Source organism: Anser brachyrhynchus, assembly GCF_964034855.1.
Source record: "Anser brachyrhynchus genome assembly, chromosome: 11".
In the NCBI taxonomy this organism is placed as follows: Eukaryota; Metazoa; Chordata; class Aves; order Anseriformes; family Anatidae; genus Anser; species Anser brachyrhynchus.
This window is the reverse complement of record NC_137706.1, coordinates 21,172,917-21,195,212: the sequence shown is the minus strand read 5'-3', so window position 1 is coordinate 21,195,212 and position 22,296 is coordinate 21,172,917. Positions and strand designations below refer to the sequence as shown.

At 62.5% G+C, this 22,296-nt stretch overlaps 2 protein-coding genes across 2 annotated transcripts in view; both read right to left on the bottom strand.

Annotated features, from left to right (window-relative positions):
* The window catches only part of GLCE (glucuronic acid epimerase), a 46,697-nt gene extending 44,105 nt beyond the window's left edge, over window positions 1-2,592 (bottom strand). The window contains exon 1 of the mRNA XM_080607161.1: window positions 2,438-2,592. The gene's annotated coding sequence lies outside the window, so the exon portion shown is untranslated. The remainder of the gene's footprint in view (window positions 1-2,437) is intronic.
* Window positions 2,593-10,496: 7,904 nt separating this feature from the next.
* On the bottom strand, window positions 10,497-20,754 carry LOC308201106 (NADPH oxidase 5-like). The gene is given in 16 exon segments (XM_080607898.1): window positions 10,497-10,769; window positions 10,870-11,036; window positions 11,129-11,228; window positions 11,338-11,413; window positions 11,635-11,759; window positions 11,988-12,032; window positions 13,061-13,205; window positions 13,208-14,015; window positions 14,186-14,318; window positions 14,862-15,044; window positions 15,175-15,350; window positions 16,633-16,786; window positions 16,907-17,141; window positions 17,784-17,994; window positions 19,044-19,194; window positions 19,555-20,754. Coding segments are annotated over 16 exon segments (2,961 nt in total). The 5' UTR covers window positions 19,675-20,754; the 3' UTR covers window positions 10,497-10,637.
* Between the last annotated feature and the right edge of the window lie 1,542 nt (window positions 20,755-22,296).

Here is a 22,296-nt window from a genome sequence, read left to right as displayed (position 1 = left end):
GGCGAGGAAGGACCCGGACGCGTGGCAGGCGCCTCGGGAATTCACCCGTCAGCAGGTCTGAGAAGTTCCCAAATCTTATTTGGGAAAATCCAAATCTTATTTGGGTGCACGCGGGTTTTGGCGTTGGAGGAGAAAAAAAAAATAAATAAATCACGAGATCCTACCACCGTAAAAAGGGGAACATCTGCCGACGTTTTGGGTCTGCAGCACGAGCTGAAGCGATGAGTCAACTTGCTTTGGAAACCGGCAGAAATTAGACCTTGAAGTTCTGGCTGCTTCGGACATGAAAGGCGGCTCATTAAAACACAGCCAAGCAGCAAAGCAACCAGCTCAAGACACACCACGAGCAGCTGCCTTTTCATCTCCCGGCTCAATTAAGTGTTCAGAGAGAGAGCTACGTAGACTAACTTTAGTGAAATCAACTCCTCATCATCATTATTATTATTATTATTTTTCAGGAGGAGAGATCCTGAGAAGAGAGAAGAAAAACACCGAAGGCCAAAAACACCCCAAAGAACACGTCCACCTCTGCTCAAAGCGCTTTGACCGTCACCTGCTGACGTGACGAGGGTACCACCAGCAACCACGGCTGCTCCGGCGGAATATTTATACTAAATGTGGAAAAACGGGTACGTTTCTCCAAAGCAGCCGCCCCGGACCCCTTGTTTACCGCAGCACGTGCGCGAGCCGGTGCCTGGCTCACCTCTCGCTCCTCCTGCCACGGCGTTACCGACGGGAGCGCTATTGTTAAGGCATCAGCCGGACAATGAAGGAGCTGAGGACGCTTGTCTTACAGAAAATTACTGTCAAGACGCTGCCAGGCCCAGCTTTCCCTCTTTCCGGGCCAGCAGCCAGCCGCTAATCATCTCAGGGCCCTCCTAATTTTTAGCTGTGCAACACGCGGCGTGACACAAAAGGGGGCGGCCTCCTCCGGGCGCTGCCTCGGGACGCTTCCGCTGATTAGGTGAAAAAATACAGAAATCGTTGGCAGCCCCAGCGCAGACACCGCCGTTATTACCTGCTGGGAGGCTCAGGAACTCCCCCGCGTGCCCCCTGGAGAGAAAAGTGCCGGTATTTCCTTTATCGGAGTTTTTCTGTGCTGTCAGAGCACCACGACCGAAGGCACCCCACCGGCTGGGGCGGCCAGGCCCGGTGAAGGTGGCACTGCAAACCGGCCCTGGGGATTTCAGATTCGTCCTTCTCACCTGACTTTTTTTTTTTTTAAGTTTAAACGCCTGCCACAAACACTGCTGGGTTCTGACGTCTGCGCTGCCGAGACTTCCCCGCTGCACCTGAAAAGCAGGGGCACGGAGCAGCCGCGGGAGTTACGCCTCGTCTCGGAGGGAAAGGCTTCGCTTCTCATTTTTTAACAGGTAGAAAGGCTCCGACCAGGAGAGCTACCACCTGTCGGCAGGCCCTGCGCCTAAAGGAACAAGCCAAATGCTCAAGCTCCTACCAACGACACCACAACCAACCCTTTCTGGTGTCTGAAGCCAGCAGGCACCGTGTGTTAGCACGCCCACAGGAGAGATTTCCCTCTCGCCCTGCCCGGGAGGCTCCCAGCTGTTTGCCTTCGCAATGTTAAAATTGGGCTTAAAGGGGGAATAAATCGGCTAAAACCGCACCGCAGCAGCGCTGCCCCGCGTCCTCAGAAGGGGCAGAGGCCAAACGGCCCCAGGACGCTCGGAGCTGTGTCCGCATACATCCTAAGCGCGTTTATTGGGGTTTCCGTGACCTCGCCTTACAATGAGGCGCCCCAAACCCCCTCCATTAGGGGGGCATCGCGCAGAACCTCGCGTGCGAGGCCTGCAGGGGCCGCGTGGGCGCCGTGCGTCCGAAGGCAGCTTGGTGCAGGTGGTGCTGCCGTAGGTGGTCCTTGTCACCCGGGTGCTGCCCTGCACCGGGGGCAGCTGGGGGCTCAGGACCCCGGGGTCTCAGGGGCTCAGGACCACAGGACCCCAGGGACTCAGGACCTCTGGGTCACAGGGGCTCAGGACCTCTGGGTCACAGGGGCTCAGGACCTCTGGGTCACAGGACCACAGCGCCGCCCCCCTCCCAGCACGAACGTCTCCCATTCCCCCCACCCCCCCGGTACAACCCGCCGTGCCCCGGTGCTCCCCCCGTGCCCAGGGCCCCTCCGACCCCTTCCCCACCGGGTGCACCGGCCCCGCTCCCTTCCCCACCCCCGCGGCTCTACCGGCGGCTCCCGCCCGAGGGCAGCCCCAGCCCCGCCAGCCCCGGGCCAGCCCCGGGCCGCCCCCGCAGCCCCCCCGGTGGCTCCTCTCGCCCCTCCGGTGCTCAGCGACCTCCGGCAGGAGGCTCCCGAGCCTGCGCTGACCCCGCGGAGCCGCCCCGGTACCGGCCCCGGTGCCCCGGTGCCCGTCCGGTGCCCGCCAGCCCCCCCCAGCCCGGCCCCGGCCCCGGCCCCGGCCCCTACCTGCGGGCGCGGGCCCTGCCGGCGGGCGGAACCCCAGCGCCGGGGCAGGCGGGGCCGCACGGAGGGAGCAGCGCCGCGCCCCGCCCCCGCGCAGCCAATCGGAGCGCAGCGGGCGGGGCGCTGAGTGCCCGCCGGCCAATAGGAGCGCGCGGCCCTTCCGGTCGCGGCGCGGCGCGGCGCTACCTGCGCCGGGGCGGGGCGGGGGGGGGGGGGGAGCGGCCCCGCCCACGCTTCCCGCGAGAGCGGCGGGAAGGGGCGGGGCTTGCCGCCGGCCAATGGGGGAGCGCGGCGGGGGAAAGGGGAGGGGGGCGGGGTCTGGAGGGAGAAGGGCGCTGCGCATTGGCTGCGCGCGGCCACGCCCCCCGCCCCGCAGCGCGCACGTGGCGGCGCGGGCGCGGGAGAATGAGGGGCGGGGTGGGGTTAACCCCTGCGCTGCCGGGCCGCGGGCGGCGCGCCCCGGGAGGGGGCCGGGGGGGGTACGGGGGGGCTTTGGGGAGGGTCCTTGCCCTGCCCTGCCTCGGCCCGGGGAGGGGGGCGAGGCCCCGGGCTCAGCTCTGCGGGCTGAACACATGCACCCTCCCCCCAGCGTGCCCACAGCCCCATCAGATGGCATTTTGCTCGATTTTGGCTTTTTTTTTTAATTTTTATTAAAGTGACGTGCACGGATTTCGAGCGGTCTGCCAGGCAGGTGCTGGTGGAGGGGGTGCTGGCGGAGACCCCGGTGCCGCGGGGGTCTCCCACCCCTACCTGGCCGGGCAGCCCCCGGCACGGTGCCGCTGCCTGCAGCGCTGCCAACTCGGCCTTTTGCAGCTTTTCGCTGATTTTCTCGTTCCCCCCCCGCTGGTTCTGTACTGCGGGGACCGGATGTTACCCGCCTGCACCCAGCGTGCCAACGCGCTCAGTTCCCCGCTGGCTCCTTGCGGCTGCCGTCAGCAGCCCCTGGGAGTTTGTTGTGCTTCGCGCAGCCTCACGCGGCTGTCCAAGGGCTGGGCCCTGCCCCGGCCCCTGCTGTGACCTCCTGCCGAAGCCCACACCTTGCAAAACCCTCGTTGCGTGCTGCTGACTTCCCTCCGAGCACAGCCACGGGCTCCAAATCAACCAGCACCGGGGCTGTGACGTCCTGGGGCAGGACCTTGGACTGGTGGCACTGGGCGTGCTGGTGGCGCTGGGCGTGCTGGTGGCGCGGGGCCACGCGTTGGGACCGACCCCACCAGCCCAGCTCCTGCACGGTCCCGTAGGGCCCTGCAAACATACAGGTTAGTGAAACCGCCTGGAAACGGTGCCTTGCCCTCCCACTGGTTTCACGTTAACCGGGTAAATTAACCCGGCAAGTGTCCTAATGAGAGCACCATCCTCGTTACTCAGACCCGGGAAGGTATTTACAGTAGGTGCGAGCTCAGCACTGCCACGAGACCTTCCCCGCCTTACCCCGTGGTTGCAAAGCACGTCCCTTGGCCTTGCCTTCTGTAGCACAAACACAACCCCAGCAGCACGGCACCGCACGCGTCCCCCCCACTTCAGGACCAAGCACCGGGGCCGGGGTGCCCGTGCATCGCTCCGAACCTCACCAGCACACGTAAGCAAGCAAAAATGGCTAGGAAAAAGCGCAGGACGGGGTGCTGAGCTCCTGCTGCACTGCACGGTTATGGGAACCCCGCAAATGCTGCCATGCTGGCGGCTGCGCGAGGCAGGAACCCCCCGCGCCAGGACTGGCCCCAAAATTGTCTCCATGGCGACACGAACACCTCCTTCGGCTGCGTTATTCGTTAGCCTTGTTTGCCACACGCTGGGAAAACAAAACCGCAGGGCGAGACGCGGCGCGATGCTCAGATAATGGAAGGTTATTGCTCTTCCCCCTCTCCTCTCCGTGCGCACGGAGGGCTCGCGCCCGTGCAGCCTGGCGCTTGCACAGATTTTCCATCGCAAACGAGTCCGGATCCCGCCGCGGCTTTCACACCGGACACGTCGTTGTATGGAGCTGCTTTCGTGGCAGAAGCCCCTGCGGCGCTGCCCAGGCGGTGGCGTTACGCGGGAAGGCCGGAGGGCCCTTCACCGGGCGGCAGCAGCGAGGGGCCGCGGAGCGGAGCAGCCCCTTGCTGCCAGGGACCCACACGCAGAGCCCCACAGGAGGGTTTCGAGCCTGGTGCAGATGCTCGCCCTCTGAAGGAGACGCTCGTCCTTCGAAGAAATGCCACTTTTGGGGTCCTTGCACCCATCGGGGGGGGCAACGGGGTGGCTCTGCTTGGGGCAGGGCAGTTCAAGGAGGGAGCGCGGCGAGGCACCATGCCGGCCCCCTGAGTTTCGGGATGGAAATGCGTGGTTTTCACTCTCCCGTTCTTCCAGGAACTGCTCTTGGTTGTTTAAGGGCTGTGTTAGCAGCCCACCTAACAGCAAACAGCGTCCTCAAAGCGCATTGCAAAGAAATACCAGGGATGCTCTTGTTCCGATACCGGATAAAGGATTTAGGCGGAGGCCCCGTAGCGTAATGCATTCAAACAGAGCTTGAAAGATGTGGTCCTGATGCCGGTGCAAAAATTTACATCGCAATTATCATCTGGCTGCAGATTAGCTGCCGCGCTCCGCCCGCGAAATCCTTTATTTCAGACAGCCCAGCACCAAGCCCCGTTGTTCCCCGCTCAGCCTCCCCCCCGGACCCGGGCCCTAAGCCGATGATTCATGTATTAATATGTGGTTATTAGATGACTCCTCTACCTCCACGGCTGCTATCTGTCTTTGGCGATGGAGGAAGGAAATGAATTCTTAAAACCTCGGGAACAAATGGTGCGCGCGCGGAGATCAATCCTGCTCCCGCTGACGTCAGTGGAAAAATTTCCGTCGGCTCCAACGGGGGCAGAACGAGGCGAACGCCGCAGGTACGCGCCTGATTTACAGCCGTGCAAAAATCCAGAGGGCCGAAGGGGGAAAGTTGTGCCTCTTAAAAATAACTCGAGGGGATCAAGCGACCGTCAGTGCTGTTTCTCTTCCCGGGGGGACAAACGGGCGCTGGGCTCAGCCCTGGTGCCCTCCGGGGAGCCGCAGCCCGTCCCTCCTCATCCTCCTCGCCGCGCGGTGCAGGACGCCCCGTGCCCCCTGCCTTTGCTATGGGGGCAGCGAATGCTTATAACGAGCCTGTGAGGAGTTATTACGCCTTAATTAACTCGTTTGGTGCAAACCTGTAACCTCCCCCGGCCCCCCCAAGCTGCGTTGCAGCGGGCAGCGTTTTGGTTTTGGGGTGTGGGCAGAAGGGAAGGGGAGGAAGCACCGTCACCGCCGCGCACGGGAGATCGTTATTGGCGTCCCTGATAGCGAGGGACAGTCCCAAGTCCCAGCGGCAGCCGGTTTCGTGAAGAAGAGAATAACTTGGTTTAATACAAATAAATAAGTAATAAAATAAGGACAAGAAAAAAAAAAGAAGCACTTGGTTTAATTCTGAGCAAGGACACACAGGCCAGGCTGGGACAGGCACACGCATGCCAGGGTCTCGCCCTGCCGTGCTGCCCGTCAAGGGCAAAGCTGGTTTTGCATCGACAGTAGGGGACGGTGGGAGAAAGAAAAGCTCCAAATGTCCTCATCTTAGCGCAGTGCTGAGGGGCAGGCTGCTGAGGGCTCGCTGCAGCTCGCTTCCAGCTGGCTGGGGGGCTGGAAACGGCAAGGGACAGCACGGAAAAGAAATGTTCCAACGCCGCCAGAGCCACCACCACCAAAAGAAACGCCAAAAACACCACCAGCACCACCACTGCTACCCCCAAAACCACAGCCACCAGAACGGTTTCGGGCGCCGTCGTCCCACACGTGGGCCCGGAGGTCACCACCAGCCCCGGTTCCCCTAATTGGAAGCCACCGGCTAACGAGATGTCAGCCGAGCAAAATATTAGGAGCCGCATAATAATTATATCAATGAAATCAACAACAATTTAACAGCAAAGGTTAATTACATTTATATAAAAATCTGATAGACAAAATGATGCTCAAACAGTTGGGCAGACTAATTGAAAGCTAATGTTGCTCCTAAATTGAATTTCAAATGAATTTTGCATCCATAGTTCATTTTGCTAATTTCATTCCCTGTATCCTGTAATTTGTTGGCAGTGATTGATTACTTAAGTGAATAATATCTATGTACCAGGGCCACTTAGTGATGGAATATGCCCAATGTGATCGCACTGTTAACAAACGCAGTTCCTTTAAGGTTTCCTTCCCTGGCTTTCGAGGAGCGGGGCCACGGCCCTGGCAGCGAAGGGTTTTTGGTGGCCGCCAGCTCCTGCTGGGGTTCCTTTACCAACAGGTCGTGCTGACAGCGGCTGCCTGCTGATGTATGACAACGCTTCGCCCCCTCCCAAAATCCCATTTTTATCCCTCAAAGAGCAAGGATTCGTACGGGAGGTTTGGCACCAGAAGTTCTCCGTGCCGTCCCCGAGCCGTGGTCTCCCCATGAGGAGCTGGGGTGCAAAATCCCCAGGCAAATAAATGCAAACGGCCATAGGGGATTGGAGACGCAGCCCTAATCCTTCCTCCCCATGAGTTTTTGCCCCCAAATCCTGGTGCCCACCCCGACCCCACGTCCTCCAGGCTCCGAAGGGGCAGCCCAGACGCGAGGAGCGCTGCTGCCGCGTCCCGGCGCCTTTGAAGCATCCACTGCTGCAAGACGAATGCAATTACATCTTAATAAAATTTTAATACGGGGAATTATGCTCTTTGCATCCAACCAACAATTAGCTGTTGCTATGCTACCGCCGGAGTGTAATCACAATAATGAAGGCAGCCAGGGGAAGGCATTAATCAGGCGGCGTGTGATTAGCTAACCTCACGCCCTGCCTCCCCAGCTCCCGATCCGGAGCCTCCTGTTGCTTTAACACAAAAAACAGCCACAAAACAAAGCAGACCCCAGGCTCGGGGCAGCTCCGGGCTCAGCTTTCTGCGGCATCGCTGGCGTTGGGAACCATCCCAAAGCCGAGATGGTTTGGCCAAGGAGCCGGAGCCACCTGCACCCATCGCACAGGGCCCTTTCTCCAGCTCTGCCCCCCCCCCTCGGAGCAGTGGCAGCAGCGCTCAGCGTTTGGGGCGGCAGCCGCCCCCCTCCCCGCCTCGCACATCTTTTAATCATTCCTCCCTCAGCTCCAAAGGAAACATCTGATGAGCCGGAGACGCGGGGAAAATGGCAGCTGGCAGAGCTCCTGCGGATGGAGGGGAAGGAATTCATTAATTTTTCATCGCCGGGGCTGGGACGGCAGCAGCTCAGCAGGCATCGTGTCGGCAGTGACCTTGATGCTGCCTCCAGCCCCCCGCTCCGAGAGCGCATCCCCACCATCTGCTCGGCGTCCCCCCCCGCCTGCCAGCCTGGTTTTCGGGGTGCGCATCGCCCCAAAGCACGCTGCCAGCTCCGTCGTGCAGCCCCCGAATTCCCTGCGACGAGCCCCGTGCGCAACTGCAGAAGGCCTGCGGGAAGGCCGCCGGTCGCAGAGCGCGTGCGCCAGCCGGCTTCGCACCCGCGGGGGTTTCTGTGCATTTCGCGTCGTGCCCCCGAGGTCTGCTCGGGGCGCCCTGGGTGCCCCCGTCTTCAAAGAGAGCTGAACTTGCTTTTTGCGAGCTGCTTCGAGCACCGGCGTGCTCGAGCGCTGCGCTTTAGTGCCCTGCCGTTCAGCGGGGACGGGGAAGGAAAATGGTTATCAGCACGCGCGTCGTGATTCGTTCGGTTTATAATTGCTTCGATACATCGGGAGAGCGGGGAGATGTAATTAACTCTTCTTTGTGATTGAGATGAGTATGTTTTCCGTAGCCACGTGACGCTGCCACATACAGCCACGTCTTTTTTTTTTTTCTCTGGCATCTTTGGAAACGCCTGCGTGGAAGCAGAGCTGCGTGCACATGAACGGACTCAATCGGGGAGACGAGCTGAAAGGCAGCCCTGAAAGCCCCCGGCTCCCTCCGCAGAGGGTTGTTTTTCCCTCGCCAGCCCCGGGAGGCTGCAGCTGCCCTAATTTTCCCTTGGACGTTGGGAGCAGGAGCTGACATCACCCCCTGCTACCCAGCCCCCTCAGCGAGGAGCGGGGCCATCGGGGTGCTGCCGAAACGCGCCCCAGCCCGTGCCAACCCGCGCCAAGGCAGGGGCAGAGCCCCCGGGGCTTGGGGTCACACCCAGGCTCTGCTTCGCAGCACGGACCACCAGCAAAGTCCCAAATTATGGTAAAAGTGCAGAAAAAGCAGCGCTTGCTCACCGCACTGATGTGCTTGGAGTTAAGCCCACGGTCCCAAAGCAGATCCCGGGGGATGCCACGCTACCCCAGCGCATCCCCAGGACTGCAGGGCACGTACCGGGGGCACAGCGCTGGAAATGCGGCTGGGGAAGCGCTGCTGGGGGCAGCGGGGCTTTGGTTTCCCCTGCCATGGCTGGGGAGAGGGCAGGGAGAGGTGGGTGGCAAAAACCTCGCCGAGGAGGCAGCCTGCAGGGCGAGCCGGGGCTGCGCAGCGCGGTGCCAGAGGGGCGCCGCGGGCTGGGGAGGGAAGGGGCCTCCTTCCCCGAGCCGGCACCAGCGGGAGAGCTCATTACATTTCCATCCCACTGCTAATCAAGGAGGCGAGAAACCTTGCATTAGCCGAGGTTAAGAAAAATTGACTCCTGACTTGGGGATCGTCACCTCGCGCTGCGCTCTCGCAGGGCGCCGAGAGCTCTCCGCTGCCTGCATCCATCACGCGCCAGCGCTGGCCGTAACCCAGCGGGGATCGTTAGCCAGCCCATTTATCACGCTGTCTGAAGCGGATTCAGCCATGAAGTTTATGTCACGGCCCCACGTCAAATGATTTCTCCTCTCTGGCTCCAGATTTCATGCTACGGCTGGAGCCAGCTGCATCGCCCAGCTCCTCGCCGCACCCCCAACCAGCTCCGGGCTGAGGGGCAGTGATGGGGTCCCGGTGCCTGCACCCCCGCGGTGTGACCTGGGGTTAGGGCACAGCGACCCATGAAGGGATGTGGTTGCCCTAATCCCCTCTACAAGCGTGATCTGGACGTGGCAATGGGCTAAAGGCAGACACGGAGCTCGGCAGTGGCGGCGCGGGTGTGAGCCGAGCACTCGCACATGGCCTTGGCTTCCAGGGCCGCTGCTGGCGAGGCTGGCAGAGTGACGGTGCTGAGCCACGGTGCTGAGCCACGGCCCTGTGCACGGCCCTGGGGATGCCTTGGGGAAGGGAAAAGCTTCTCCCACCTCGCACGGCCGGTGCCTCCCGTGGGTGCCGCGGGGACATCCTGCTGACGGGCAGGACGAGGGGCACCAGACTGCCAAACCTGCGCCGCCCCAAAGCCAGGGCTGGGGGTGGGATGGATGGGCTCTGGCGTGGGGCTGGGGCACTGAATCCGGGCCAAAACACCCCCAAAAGGCAGGAGAGAGGGAGCTGTCCCCACGGGTGGCGTTGCCATGAGATGAGTCTTTCGCCTAAATTACTATATATTCATTTTTTAACTCGGACGCATCAGCACATCGCACAGGCGGGCCGTAAAAGCGCAGACGTGCCGGGGGACACTCGGGTTGGTGTCTGGAGGCGCAGCGGGGCCCCGTGGGCAGCGCTGCTGGGCCCTCGCCAGCCCCCGGCCACCTTCGGTGCTGGGGGGGTGGGTTTGGAAGTGACCCCACCCGCACTGGGCACCCCTCAAATCGCTCCTTTTCCACCCAAAAAGGGCACCAAGAGGCAAAGCCCGGCGCGTGCTGCGGGCGGGGGGCGGGGGGTGCTGAGCCCCCCCCCCCCCCGGACCCTGCGCTGCCTCCAGGCCCGGGGGGGTGCCGGGGGGGGGCCCGGGGACGAGCTGTGCGGTTGGCGAGGCTGCAGTGCCCTCCTGTGGGCACCACTCCTCCGGCGCGCCCTGCCGCCCCGAACCGGGCTCCTCCATCCCCAAAACGCTCCGGGACACGGGTCCCTACCCCCCCCCCCCCAAAAAAAAAAAACAAAACCCACCGAGGTGCTGCGGGGCACCCCCCTCCACCCACAGGGCTGCAGGGCCCCGTCCCCTCCACCCCAAATCCCCGTGCCCCAGCCCCTCTGTCCCTCGTCCTGTCCATGTCACCCGTCCTGTCCATGTCACCCGTCCGTCCCACCCATGTCACCCGTCCGTCCCACCCTCCCGGCTCCCTGGGGGGCTGCAGGGCGGCAGGTCCCGGGGTGGGGGACGCGGATGTCCTGCGTGGCACCGGGTGCCCCCAGCACCCCCGCGTCAGAAGTTTTCCTTGAAGAAGCGGAAGCCGAAGCGCTCGCAGTGCGCCTTGACGACCTTGGCCAACGCTGGCGAGCCGCAGAAGAAGACCTGCACCTTGCCTTTCCTCTCCTCGGCCACCTTGCGAAACACCTAGCGCGAGGGAAGGAGGAGCAGGGGAAGGTGTCAGGATCCGTGCCGGCTTCGGTGCCCGCTGCCCGGCACGAAGCGGCCGCCCCCAGCCAGCCCTCGCCTTGCTCCAGTCGGGGCGGCCGGGCTGCGTCCTGGTGCGCAGCCCCGTGATGGAGTCCTTGTGCTCCTTGGCGGCCAGCAGGTCCAGGGCCAGCTGCAGCCCCACGGCCCTCACGTCGCTCTTGCCGAGGGCGGCCGTCATGTAGAGGTGCAGCTCCAGGAACCGCCCTGCGCCTCGCAGGGGAACCGGGGCTCGGGGACGGTGCCGAGCGCCCCGGGGAAGAGGGGGCTGCGCCGGTGCCCCCCCACCTCCCGCTCACCTCCCGGCTCCTGCTCAGCCTGCTCCAGCTCCAGCTTCGCCAGCAGGCTGACGAACCACTCGAAGTGCTTCTGGTCCCGGTTTATCCAGATGAAGTCGACCTGGAAGGACGCAGACCCTGCTTCGGGGCTCGCCAGCGGCACGGGGGCCGACTGCAGCCCCCATGCCCGGTGCCAACCCTCCTCCCGCGTGCCCCCAGCCCGCTCCCACCTTCCTGAGCGCCATGTCCTCGTCCCGCAGGGTCTCACGCTGTTTATAGTCGTGGCTCTGCTTTCTCAGGCGGTACCTGCACGGGTGGCACAGCCCTGCAGCCCCCCCGGCATCCCTCGCACCCCACAAACAGCACAGAGACCCCAAGCACCCCACCCCACAGCCCCATAGCAGGTGCCCGGCCTGAACCCCTCAGGGTGAAGGTTAGCACCGAAGGGGGACCCAGTTCTGGGTCCTGTGCCCACGGTTTGGGAGGGAGGAACCCAACCCAGCCCGAGCTCCCGGCACAGCACCAACCTGTGCATGATGCTCTGCAGGATGGAGGCGAAGGGGGTGATGCCGATGCCGGCGCCGATGAGCACGGCGTGCTCCGAGGTGAAGATCCTGCGCGTCGGGGTCCCGTAGGGGCCGTCGATGTAGCACTGGGAGAGAAAAGAGGCCGGGCGTGCAGAAACCCAGGGAGCCCACGAGCACTAAATCGGGGGCACGAAGCCCCCGGCGGCACGGGTGCACGCTCAGCCCCAGGCAGGACCCTCCCTGCAGGGGGGGCACGCACTTGAGGTGCTGGGCACACACGTGGGGTCCCCGCCACACGTCCCGAGCACATCTCTGCTCGCCCAGAGCTGCAGACGGGCCGGGACATCCCTCACCTTGATGCTGCAGAGCCGACGGCTCTCGCCTGGCCCCGTGAAAACCTGTGGGTAGAGCACGGCGTCACCGACGGGCCGGCGACCATCCCCTCCTGCCTGCTCCCAGAGCCCTGCGCTACGTCAGCTGGACTCCTCGGCTTGCTTTTGGGGTTTTCCCCTCCCAGCTTGGTGGGTTAGGTGAGCTCTGCTTTACTGGGGCTGTGCACATCTCTCCCAGGGCCCGCGGGAGCCCCCCAACACCACCCACAGCCCCCGGGCTGGAGGTTTGCAGAGGCCTGGAAAGGGCGCTCCGGGGCCCACCAGACATTATCCAGAGTGTGTGACATTACGGGTGTGAGACATTATCCAGATCCCAATCTCTCTGAATGTTGCTTAAAAATGCAATTATCCAAATCCCCCCCCAAAAGGCAGGGAGCGAGCGACAGGTTTACAGTGGTGGCGATCGCCCTGGTGGCAGGAGGGGAGGTGGGGAACCCGCTCTCGGACAGATAACAGCCCAGCAGCAACAGGGAGAGAAACTCATTAAAATTGGTGCATATAAATTCGTTATCTGTAATGCCTGTTCCTCCAGCTGTGACAGAATCAATATCCTGAGAGCTTTTCATATCGAGTGATAAAAGCTGCTGAACGTGGCTCCCAGCACCACGGCGTTCGCACGATTTATTTCCCACTTGGGGGCGGGGAGAAGTTTCCCTCTCAAGAACAGCCTTGTAAGAAGTTTCGGCCGATTTCAGAAGGAAATGGGGTTGTCTCCCTTTTCTCCGGGTTGCTCCTCCCGTCTGCTGGGAAGCGCCTCGGCTGCGGGGCCCGGAAGGGACGAGCCAGGGCGCAGCGGGGGCAGCACCGAATGCACGGGGTGCCGCGTGCCCGGTGCCCCCGGGCGTGGGGCGGTGGGGGACAAACGGAGGGGACGCGGCCCCTGCAGCTTTTCTCGCTCAGCATCGCCAGGGTCAGGCCGAACCCCGAAGCCAGCGGGGCTGTGAGCGCCAGGTGACAGCGAGGGCCCCCTGCCCTGCCCCTCGGGGGCATCAGGGGGGCTCGGACGTGTTGGTGAGGGCGGGGATGGTGCTTACCTCCTCTGGCGATGGGTCCTCGTCCGTCCTCCCCTGGGGGGCAGCGGGTGCCCCGGGGGCTCTGTACGATGTCAGCTCAACGGCTTCGTCCCCAGTGGTGGCCACGGAGCCCCCCGATGAGCCAGACCTGGTGCAGAGACGTGTCTGCGAGGCAACGGCAAGGGGAAAGGGAAAGGGAAAACAGAGAAAGGAGAAAGGAGAAGGGAGAAAGAAAAAAAGGAAAAGGGAAAAAAGAAAGAGAAAAGAGAAAAGAGAAAAGAGAAAAGAGAAAAGAGAAAAGAGAAAAGAGAAAAGAGAAAAGAGAAAAGAGAAAAGAGAAAAGAGAAAAGAGAAAAGAGAAAAGAGAAATAAAAAAAGGAAAAAGGAAAAAGGAAAAAGGAAAAAGGAAAAAGGAAAAGGAAAAGGAAAAGGAAAAGGAAAAGGAAAAGGAAAAGGAAAAGGAAAAGGAAAAGGAAAAGGAAAAGGAAAAGGAAAAGGAAAAGGAAAAGGAAAAGGAAAAGGAAAAGGAAAAGGAAAAGGAAAAGGAAAAGGAAAAGGAAACGAAAGAAGAAAAGAAAGAAGAAAAAAAGAAAAAAGAAAAGAAAAAAGAAAAAGAAGAAAAAAAGAAAAAAAGAAAAGAAAAAAGAAAAAAAGAAAAAGAAAAAGAAGAAAAAAAAGAAAAAAGAAAAAAGAAAAAAAGGAAAAGGCATCCCTGGCTGCGATGCCCTGGGCACCAGGTGCTCAGCCTGCTGTGCCTGGCGGCCGCACCAGGTGCGGGGATGCGCGGAGGCAGGACCTTGGGCTCTAACCGGCATTTCTGCGGGAAGCAGAGCCCCGTCCTCACCAACCTGCGCCCGCCGCCACCACCTCGCCTCGCCGAGGTTCCCGCTGAGCCGCGGCGCCTCGGGGTGCCTGAAGTACTCGTGCAGCCGGCTGGTCCACTGCCCCCGCGCCCGTACGTGCAGCCAGATGGTGTCTGCGGCACGGCAGCACCCGCTGGCACACGGGCACGACCGCGCGGCACCGCGCACCGCCACCTCCGCGCGCCGGCACCGGCGGGGGGTCACCAACCGGCCGGTGGGCGCAGGACGTCCCCGCGGTGCCAAACGAGCACCCCGACGGGGGACTGAGCACCCCTGGGCCCACCTCGCTGCTCGGGGGCGCTGCTGATGGTGAAGGGGTGCCACTCGTAGGCGGCGATGGCCGGGACGTTCAGGTAGACGTAGTCCCCGGGCCTGAAGTGGAACGAGCGCGGCCGCTGGACCACGAGGTGCGTCACCTGCGGCGCGGGGAGCAGAAAGCTGTCAGGCCTGGAAATCAGCTGCCTGGCGTTATCCCCCAGGCAAAGGCTTGGCAATTATTCGCCAAATAATTTTTTTTTAAAAAAGGTTGAATATGAAGAAATTGCTTTCACCTTTTGCCACAAACACTCGCTAATGCAGCATGGATTCCTGAACACTACCAAGTAACCCCAAAAGACATTTCCATACAAACCAAGGACCTATTTTCCATATAAAATCTGAGGATTTCACCCGGCCCTGCTGAAGGCAGAAGAGGAGCAGCGCTGTGCACGCAGGGAGGGGGCGCGGGGCGCTGTCCTTCCCATGCACGTCTGGAAGAGCACGGCCCCTCCAAACGCATCGAACACATCGCCCCCTTCATCTTTTATCCCCCCCTCTCCCTTCTGCATCAAACGACCGCAGCCATTGCTTGCACCCTGCGTGTCCCCGGGCTGTGAAGCGCCCCACGGGTATCTCAGGTATCTCCCCCAGCAGCAGCAGCAGCAGCGGAGGGGCCGGGGGATGCCGCGGGGGCTGCGGACCTTGGAGGGCAGCAGGTTGACCTCCACGATGCGCAGCCCCACGGCACGGGACGTGGCCAGGCCCACCGCCTTCTCCAGCACGAAGAGGCCCCCGGGCACCACGAACCACTTCCAGAAATTGGGGGCGTGCAGGATGAGCAGGGCCCAGACGGAGACGTAGGAGAGGTGGCTCCAGTAGAAGACCTGCGGGCAGGGCGCCGGGGTCACCGGTGCCGGGGGGGGGGGATGACACCAGGTGGGGGGGACCCCGGCCCGGTCCTCCCCCGTGCCACGTGTGGGAGCATTTTGGGGTTTCCCCACGCAGGGCACACACCTCGAAGTGCCCGCCACGGCGGACGCAGGGGCTGGAGAAGGCGAGCATGGCGGCCAGCAGCCCCTGCAGCGCCAGCCCGGTCTGCGAGGCCGTGCCGCCGAGCCCCCCGCCGTCGGGACGTGGCCTCAGGAGGAACTCGGCAAGGGCACGGTGCCCGTCCTGCTGCGCCAGCCTGCCTGCGACACGGGGCTGGGACGGGGGCACGGGGCACCCGCGCACCCGAGCCCAACAGCGACCGGGACACGAGGGTGGCTTCGTGCTAAGGCACAGCCCCGTGGATTTGCTCGGGAATTTTTTTAACGTCCCGTTTCCCCTCGCCAGCCCCTGCTCTCTGCAATGGCACCGCGAGGGACTGAAGGGAGCCGAGGTGCCCAAGCCCCGTGGGCAAGGGCGAGTTCTGGCGCCGTGGCGTTGCGCCCGCAGAGTAAAACCCTGACTCTGAGCCCTTCTGCCAATTTTCCCAGGCAGGCTGCAATTAATCACCGAGGGTCGGCCGTGGGACTCGTACGGGGCTGGGCACCGCCGAGCCCAGAGCGGAGAGCGCAGCCCCAAAAATCTGGCCCTGGGAGCGGGGAGGGATGGGGGGATGGATGCGGGGATGGATGCGGGGAGGGATGCGGGGAGGGGTGCGGGGAGGGGTGCGGGGAGGGGTGCGGGGAGGGGTCCGGGGAGGGGTGCGGGGAGGGATGCGGGGATGGATGCGGGGAGGGATGGGGGGATGGATGCGGGGAGGGATGCGGGGAGGGATGCGGGGAGGGGTGCGGGGAGGGGTGCGGGGAGGGGTGCGGGGAGGGGTGCGGGGAGGGGTGCGGGGAGGGATGCGGGAAGGGATGCGGGGAGGGATGCGGGGAGGGATGCGGGGAGGGGTGCGGGGAGGGGTGCGGGGAGGGGTGCGGGGAGGGGTGCGGGGAGGGGTGCGGGGAGGGGTGCGGGGAGGGATGCGGGGAGGGATGCGGGAAGGGATGCGGGGAGGGATGCAGGGAGGGATACGGGGAGGGATCCGGCCCCGCTCCGGCGCTGCCCGGCTGGGAGAGCCGCTAGAGGGAGGCAGCAGCCAGCGCACGGACACAGCTCCGGGGGGCCTGCATGGGCACCCCCCCCCCTCCCAGGCCTCGCACCCCTCCCTGGGGCGTAGGCACCCCCCGGGGACCCGGGCAGACGCCTCTCCTTCCCCTGGGGAACACCAAAGCCATTCCCAACGCCGCCACCTGAGCAGGGCGCAGAGCCGGCAGGGGCAGGGCACCCCCGGCTCAGTTCTCTCAGGCTCTCCGCATCTGGGGCAGGGGTCCCCCCGTCCCGTGGCTTTTGGCAGGGCTGCGTGTCCCCCCCCCCCCCATTGTGCACGACACCCCTGCCCCGGCAGCAGCAGGCTCTGGGCTGGACGGGGAGCCCACCGCAGGGCTAACGGGGCGCGATGCAGCAGGCTTCGCCGGATACGAGCCGGGAGCTGCGACTTACTGAGGTTGGCCACGTGTGCGCCCGTGTGGAGGGCGGCCAGCGCCAGCACCACGTAGCCCACGAGCTGGTGGAGCCCCACGCTCTGGTCCAGCGGCAGCACCTGGGCCACGGGGGTGGCGCGCAGCCAGGTCAGGCACCTCCGCAGCATCAGCACCTGCGGGGTTGGGGAGGGTTAGTTGGGGATGCCCGTGGCAGTGGGGGGGACAGCAGGGGCCCAGCCACCGGGTAGCATCACCCCACGACCCCGCGCCCCCACCCAGCACCCCGCGCTCACCGCGATGAAGGCGCAGTTGAAGTTCAGGCACTGCCCGCAGCCCCGGGCCACCGCCACCCAGCCGCCGAGGCCGGCGTGCCGCAGGGCGGCCAGGGCGAAGAGCAGGAGGTTGAGGCTGGCGTAGCCCCCCAGGAAGGCGAGCTGGCTGCCGTGGTTGTGCCAGTACGCCGCGGTCAGGCAGCGCGGCCGGCGGCTCCTCTCTGGGGGTGGCGGGGGCTTCAGCCAGCTGACGGCACTGCGGGGAAAGGAGGCACCTTGCTCCTTGATGGGGAGCGGGGAGTGGGGGCAGCTCTGCGGCCAGGCTGGCCCCCAGCCCTTCATCTGAACCCTGCTCCCAGCTGGGCACCGGCCCTGTGCACATCCCTGCACCCAAATCCCTCACCCATCCTAGCACCGTCCTGGCACTGCTCCTGGCACCCAAACCCTGCACCCATCCCAGCATCCATCCCAGAACCCACCCTGCATCCAAACCCTGCACCCACCCTGCACCCAAGCCCTGCACCCATCCTGCATCCAAACCCTGCACCCACCCTGCATCCAAACCCTGCATCCAAGCCCTGCACCCATCCTGGCACCACCCCAGCACCCGTCCCAGGTAGGAGCAGCCCAGGCACGGCACCCTCCCACCCCCTTGCAGCAGTGAGCCCAGGCTCGGCTCTCTGCAGGCTCCTGGGCAGAGGGGACAGGACCGGGATGCCCCCTGCAGGGCTGGGCTCTGCGGCGAGGCTGGGGTAACAGGCCTGAGTTGCTCCCGGTGCTGGCTGAGCACCTCAGGGGCTCAACCCCCACAGGAGCCTCACCGGGAGCGTAACCCCACGCTGGAGCAGGAGAAAAAAGGCTCCCACAAGGCGGGGGGGGGGGCGCAGCCCCGCGGTACCTGATGGTCAGGTTCTCCATCACCCCCGGGAAAGCCTCCAGCTCCGCCCGCAGCTCCTCGAAGGTGATGGAGCCGCTGCCGTCCTTGTCGGCGGCCTCGAAGAGCGCCAGGGCCAGGTCATCCAGGCGCGGCGGCGGCAGCGACACGGCGCTCTCCCGCAGGCACGCCTGCAGCACCAGGTGCAGCTCGGCCAGGTCGATGGCGCCGCTGCCTGCGGGCACCCGGCGGGTTGAGAGCGGCCGCCCCCGGCGCCACATCGCCCAACGGCACCCCGGCTTCGCCCCCCTCCAGCTCTACTGCAGAAATCGCCTCCCTGCCTCGCCCGCGGGCTCCCCGGGGGAAGCTGCGCCAACTGGCCGGCAACGTGCCGTCGCTCCTGGGTCTGCTGGTTTCATTAAGTGCCCTCGCCGGCGGTCACCTGCGGCAGCAGGGTGCTCGGATGGCGAAGTCCAGCGGTGGGAACCGCTGCGGAGCTGCTGGGCTGGCAGCCAGCGTGATGGCAAATCAGGCAAAGGGCTCGGTTCGCTCTTAGCCAGCGCGTGTGCCCAGGCAGGTCACAGCGGGGGAAGCAGCCGGGTGAAGCCAAGAAGAGCTGGGCTTAAAATTGTTTTTAGCATTTCGGCGTGGAGCTGCGGGCACAGGGCCCAGGGGAGGCAGTACTCGGTGCCCGGGGGTCTCTGTGGGATCCCAGCAGCACGGCCACGATGGGGGCAGTGAATGGCCTGAGCGCGGTGGGTGCTCTGACACCCGGCTCCAGCTTTGGGAGGGTGCTCCCAGCTGGGTCAGGCCGGCTCGCTCACAGATAAAAGGAATCGGCACAAATCCCAGCCTGAAACTCATTCCTATTCAGATGCTGCCACCTCTCGCTTGGCACCTCTCCATGGCCAAGGGTGAAAGCGTATTGAGGGACACCCTGACATGCGAGCCGGTTAATTGCTGTCTTTCAGGTGGATTTTTGATACTTTCATCGCAGGAAAAAGGCAGCAGCGTTATGCCAGTTACATGCTTACCTTTAATGAGGAGCCAGCTCCTGCTGCACAGACCCAGCTACCCTTTTTTCAAGTTGTGCTTGACCCAGGAGGGGGCTGGACACCAGCACTAAATGCAGCGTGTGCGGCACAACCAGCACCATCTCCCACCACAGCTCCCAAAAAGCCGCAGCCCTGCCCGTGCCCGGATGCCCAAAGAGCCGCGCTGCTCTGCAAATCATAACAGTGTTCAGAAAATACGAAATTGTCTTTTTTTTTTTTATCATCTTACCATCAACGTCGTACACTCGGAAGAGGAACCTCAGCTTGTCCGTCTCGCTGCCGTGCACCAGCAGGCTCAGGGCGCTCAGCAGCTCCTCCAGGCTGATGGTCCCGCTCCCGTCCGAGTCGAAGAGCGCGAAGAGCCGCTCGGCGAAGAAGGACTGCGGGGAGGAGAAATGCTCTCGGGAAGCTGCGGGATGCTCTGCGTGGCCCGAGACCTGGTGCTGCCAGCAGTGTGAATTGCCCAGCAAACGCTCAAAGTCACGGTGACGGACCGAAAGCAGGAGGGAGGGACGGAGGCTGCTTTTTGCGGGGGGCTGTGGGCACCGCAGCATCCCCGGGAGGGAGGAGGCTGAGATGTGGGGTGCTGGGGGGGCACGTTTGCTGTTCCTGCTTGCTGCAAAGTACTTGGAGGTTTCTCTCTCCCCGTCTCACACCACACCATGAGCTCTGCCGTCCTATTTTTATGCCTTTAAACTGGGGGGGGGGGTCTTCCTGCCTGGACGCAGAGGGACACTCACCTCCTTCACCTTGAGGGCCGCTTTGAACTCCTCCAAGTCGATTTGCCTGTCCGCGCCGGCGATGCTCTCGAACTGCTTCGCCACCCACCGCAGCCACGCCGCGTCCTCGCCCGCGCTCATGGCGCTGGGAGCCTGCGGGAGGAGCAGTGGGGACGGGGTGCTTTGGGAAACCTCCTCCCAAAAAGGCTTTTTTTTTGTCGTTCTGGCCACGTTTCCACGGCCCACGGAAGGGCTCCCCACCGCCTCACCTGGTTTTAATTCATCGCGTCTCACAGCTTTACGCTCACAGCCGGCTTTGTCACCAGGCCCGCGACTGCAGCCCGGCTGTTCCGGTGTGCAGGGTATTTAAACGCAGCCGATCACGGCTGGCGGATGCTCTCCTTTTGATTTCCTTTATCTTACACCCCTTGTGCCATCAAGCAGCCGAGCCTCGGGAGGCACGCACCCTGCCCAATCGCCCCTGCGCTTCGGTCCCCATTCACCGGCCGTCAGGAACACACGGGGAAGTGTCTCTCTCATACCGCCACCCTTATTCCTTCCTGAACAAATCCTACTTGTAAGGCAATAAACTGTGACTAAACTGGGGAGAAGGTTGCCATGGGAATGTCAGGAGCAGAGACCAGGTAGTAAAGCACTCGCGCTCCCCTCCTCCGGCTGCGGGAGAGGGGCAGGGCCCAGCGGGCACGGAGGCAGCAGGGAGGGGGCTTGGGGCAGGGAGCAGGGAATATTTAGAGCAAGGAGCAGGGAATATTTTGGGCAGGGAGCAGGGAATATTTTGGGCAGGGAGCCCCACGGCCCCAAGTCACCCTGAGCCACCCCTCCATCACCATTCGGTGGCACGGGAGCGTGCACCCCACATGTTGGAGTTCGAAGAACAGGGAAAAACGCAGAGGAGCCAGCAGTCTGGAAAAACATACAGGGATCGGCGTCCACCCCAACAGGCCGAAATACATTCTGTTTGCTCCCAGGTTGGCCCCAGGCACTTCCCACTGCCTCCTCCTGCTCGGCTCACTGTGAGCGCGGGGCCGTGCCAGGCGCACGTCTGGGCTGATTTTGTTGTGAACGGATCCAGGACCTGGGAACTCCTTTTTGTCTGATGGCATCTAAATGCTCAGCTCACCTCCAAGGTACCAAACCATCCCCAGACGCATCTCCCTGGGATGTGGCAGAACCATTCCTCACGTACATGCTTATTTCCTCAACCACGATAAAACTTTACTTTGCAATGACGCCCAACCACTACTCCGGTAAACAGATTTTAAATAGTGCACAAAAATATGTGTAAATATTTTAACCCTATTAAGAGCTGACAAATAGGTGCTGTGAATACGGCATGCTACTGAGCTTCGCTGTGAGGTAGTGTCGTTTCAAGGAGGTTACTCTCCCGCTGTCCCAGGACGGCAGTATCTCCCCCACGCCGTGTATTTTGCCTGAACTTGCAGCATTCCCTGCTGGGACCCCAGCAGAAACCATGCGCAAGTTCTGAACCGAGCTGAAGCTGTCAATTCACAGCCCAGATAAATTCACTTTAAAACTACAGCAGTCCAAGGTCATGAAACTGTTTACTAGCAGCGGGTAGAGTAAAACATAAATCATCCGCAAGTACGTGCTGGGTCTTACAGACACAAGTCCCCCTTTATACCCAGAGTGCTTCCCCTGAACAAACCCACCGTGGGCACCTCAACTAGAAAAGACCTAACGTGCTAACGTGACACAATAATTTACGGTCAGGCTGCTACGAAAAGAACAGAATTTAACATAAAGAAGAAAACCTAACGTACCACGGTCAGACACCTGACATTGCACGGGCTGGGATGCTGGATTACCCGCTCCCCTTCAAGCCGGCAGACGTTCCAGCCCAAACCCGTTTTATTTCAGTTCTTCTACTGAACTCCTCATATAAGTTCATGAAAATAAGCCCGACGAGTCAGTCCTTCCAGAATTGCCCTTCCGTCCTCCCTGCCCGCAGAGGTTCCCCTCTCAGGCTCTCCAGGCAACCCTGAGCCCGAAGCCTTCGCAGCGCTGGGAGCTGCCCGCAGACGGGAGCCCAGCACACTCCGAGCGCAGCTCGGCACGGGCTGCTTCCATTTCACTTCCTACCCCTTTAAGCTCCTTTCTAGTCAAACTATACACCCGCAAGACTTCACAGGACGGTGCCCCAAACCGTCTCCAAATTTGGCTGCTTTTTATCCTGGCATCCTTGTACTCAGTCATTTGGCTATGGGCACATCTCGCCCGGAAAACCCCCAGAAGTGCGGCCCAACAACCCCGCGTTACGTCTCCAGAAGTGAGAGCGTTGAGGGCTGCTCACCCCCGAAAGGCGTGCAGCTTTTGGAGCAGCGAGGGCAGCGCTGAGACGCGTCGTGCTGCCTGCTTGCGCTCGGTGGCGGGGGGCAGACGGCGCCCCACGGGACGGGGGCAGCGCTCGAGTCCCCGCGGCTCGGGGATGGAAGTCACGGCCCTGCCCGGCTCCTCGCAGCCAGGAGACAGCCGAGCGGCGAGCCACGACTTCGGTGCTTTTTTCATCGCGTGTATTAGCAGCTTAAGTTTTGCCTCTGTTTATTTTTCAGGAATCGGAATTTCTAAGCCAAGCCGGTTTTTACAAGACCCGGGTCGTGAGTTCAGACTGATGCTGGCAATTCCGGCAAATCCCCCCTTAAATTTTGACGGCGTTTGGCTGAAAGTGTTCCAAACAAGTGGAGATGGAGGCAATGCACAAGGAGGAGCTTCGTGCGTTTTGCA